The 2,232-nt window shown below is 36.9% G+C and overlaps 1 protein-coding gene across 1 annotated transcript in view; it reads right to left on the reverse strand.

Moving 5' to 3' along the window:
• LOC127750718 (ATP-dependent DNA helicase PIF1-like) overlaps positions 1-2,232 on the reverse strand; it is a 42,661-nt gene that overhangs the window by 5,601 nt on the left and 34,828 nt on the right. Inside the window, exons 2-4 of the mRNA XM_052273081.1 lie at positions 1,971-2,162; positions 799-1,895; positions 577-723 (exon numbers count right to left, since the gene is read on the reverse strand). Coding sequence (XP_052129041.1) covers positions 577-723; positions 799-1,895; positions 1,971-2,162 — 1,436 coding nt within the window. The remainder of the gene's footprint in view (positions 1-576; positions 724-798; positions 1,896-1,970; positions 2,163-2,232) is intronic.

A 2,232-nucleotide genomic window follows, 5' to 3' on the forward strand; every position in this document is an offset into this window, starting at 1 on the left:
TCTCGCGTAACAGGCTTCGCGATATCTCACGAAACACTGTTACGCTGCGACGCGCCTGGCATACATCTTCCTAGGCCTGCGGCGCTGACACCCGAGTCGGGTAGTTCAAAAGTGTACACAAAGATATGGGCCTCCGGCCCGTCAACGGCCCGTCACTTTGACTAAGCATGCACGGTTGTACATTTTTTCGCTTCTTTTCGTCAAAAACACCCTCTAGCGCCTCAACGGTTAGAGATAGAGCCAAACAGATGAAATTTTCGGCCAAAAGGCTCTACTTTCATGAGTTTCCCCTTAGAAAACATTGAAAAAATGTTTTTAAAAAATGTCATTTTGAGGACCTGTGGTTTTCGATTTTTTTAAAATCCAATTTTTGTGCTAGAAAGCTCTTCTTCGAACTCGATCTGTCTTTTTATGACACAAAACAACCCTGAAAATCCCAGGTTGCTAGCTCAATTCGTTCTCGAGTTATCGTGCGTACAGACAAACAGACACACAGACAAACAGACGCGAAACTTTTTGATCATCAGTGGAGTAATAGGCTTCGCTAATCGCTCAGCCAAAAATTCTTCTGCTTACCAAAGTTTCATTTATTGAATGACTTTGTTTCAACAATCTTTTTGGTAAAAATGGATAAATAATGAGGTCAGTAAAATTTCTTACTCTAGAAAATGCTACATACGTTAGGCCTAGTGCAAAATCCTTTTCACCTACGTCAATCACAGCCTGTAAACACAATTTCTTTAAATATTGAAGCATGAGAGTACAGATAATATTAGTTACAGCGTCTTAAATGTGTACCTTATCAATTGTTATTCCTTGGGATTTGTGAATTGTGCATGCATAGCACAAACATAACGGAAATTGATATCTAGTGCATTTTTTCTCATTTGAATCTGTCCATGAATTCAGCATTGGTTTTATTGGCACAATTTTGGTAGGTATGATTGATGGTCCTGTGTAATTTGGAAATTCACATAGAATTACAGCAGGGAAATCTTCTCTGTTGTACAGTATGTCAATAATTTTTCCCTGAGTTCCATTCACCAATTTTTTATCAACCCATAGATTGGTTTTTAACGTAATGTTACAATTTTTAGCCACGTATAAATCTCTTTGTAATCCTTCAGCTTCTTGTATCTGTTGTGCATTTGAACAGTTGTCTTTTGCCGTTATTTTTATAATAGGTGCATAATCGCCAGTTTCTTCATCAATCAATTGGGGTAGTTTTTTCATATTATAAGTTTTCACATCTTCTTTGCTTGAAAAAAGATGAAGGGCGTTGGGGATGGTGAATTGCTCCTGATCTTGAGTGGAAACTGCTGTACTGAAACGTGAACGTATTAAGTGAAAGTCATCATTGGTGACATTATATTCACTAAGGTTGTTCAGCATTTTCAAGAAACGTTCATCATTATGTCGATGGCATGATGTAAGTAGAAATTTTTTGTGAAAATTTTTAATAATTGATTTTCCCTCCAATGCTAAATTTGTTCTACACATTCTGGCATATAATGGATTGTCTTTTACAGGTGGCAACTGATTGATATCGCCTAGTAGTACAACATTTAAACCTCCAAAGTCTTCATCAGTAATTCTTGTTGCTTCTTTGCATCTTCTACTGATCATCGCAAGAGTCTTCCATCCTATCATGGAGTATTCATCAAGTATGACAAACTTCACGTTTTCCAATGTGTCTGATAGGGTTTTTGCTCTGTCTCCTGTGAGAGGACTGTAATCTTGACTTTTTGTTGGCAGTTGGAATACAGAATGCATTGTTTTTCCATCTATTAGAACAGCTGATACACCAGTTGACGCTGCAAGAATGTAAGAGTTGCTGCCAAGATGCTCATGTGATAAACTGGTTAAACATTTGATGATCATACTTTTTCCTGTTCCTGTATGAATGAACAGAAGCTCAATCAACAGAATTCATCATTTGTAACATAAGTATTAAATTCTAATTTAAATACCTGCTCTCCCCTGCACAATCATTGTTTTTGAAATTTGTGGTGTCATGGATTTAATCTCATGAATCTGATGGGAAATTTGATTAATAACAGCCATTTGATCTTCGCTCCATTTTACATTGGAATGTAATGGCTGGTAATGAGTTGCTGATGTGCTGTCATTCTTCTTTTGCACGTCTATGAAATTTTCAAAATCTGCAATGGATCCATAATGCTCATACTTTTTTGATGTAGCTATCCAGTCATAATTTAAGTCAACATCGGG

This window comes from Frankliniella occidentalis, unplaced genomic scaffold (assembly GCF_000697945.3).
Source record: "Frankliniella occidentalis isolate FOCC.00 unplaced genomic scaffold, Focc_3.1 Scaffold244, whole genome shotgun sequence".
In the NCBI taxonomy this organism is placed as follows: domain Eukaryota; kingdom Metazoa; phylum Arthropoda; class Insecta; order Thysanoptera; family Thripidae; genus Frankliniella; species Frankliniella occidentalis.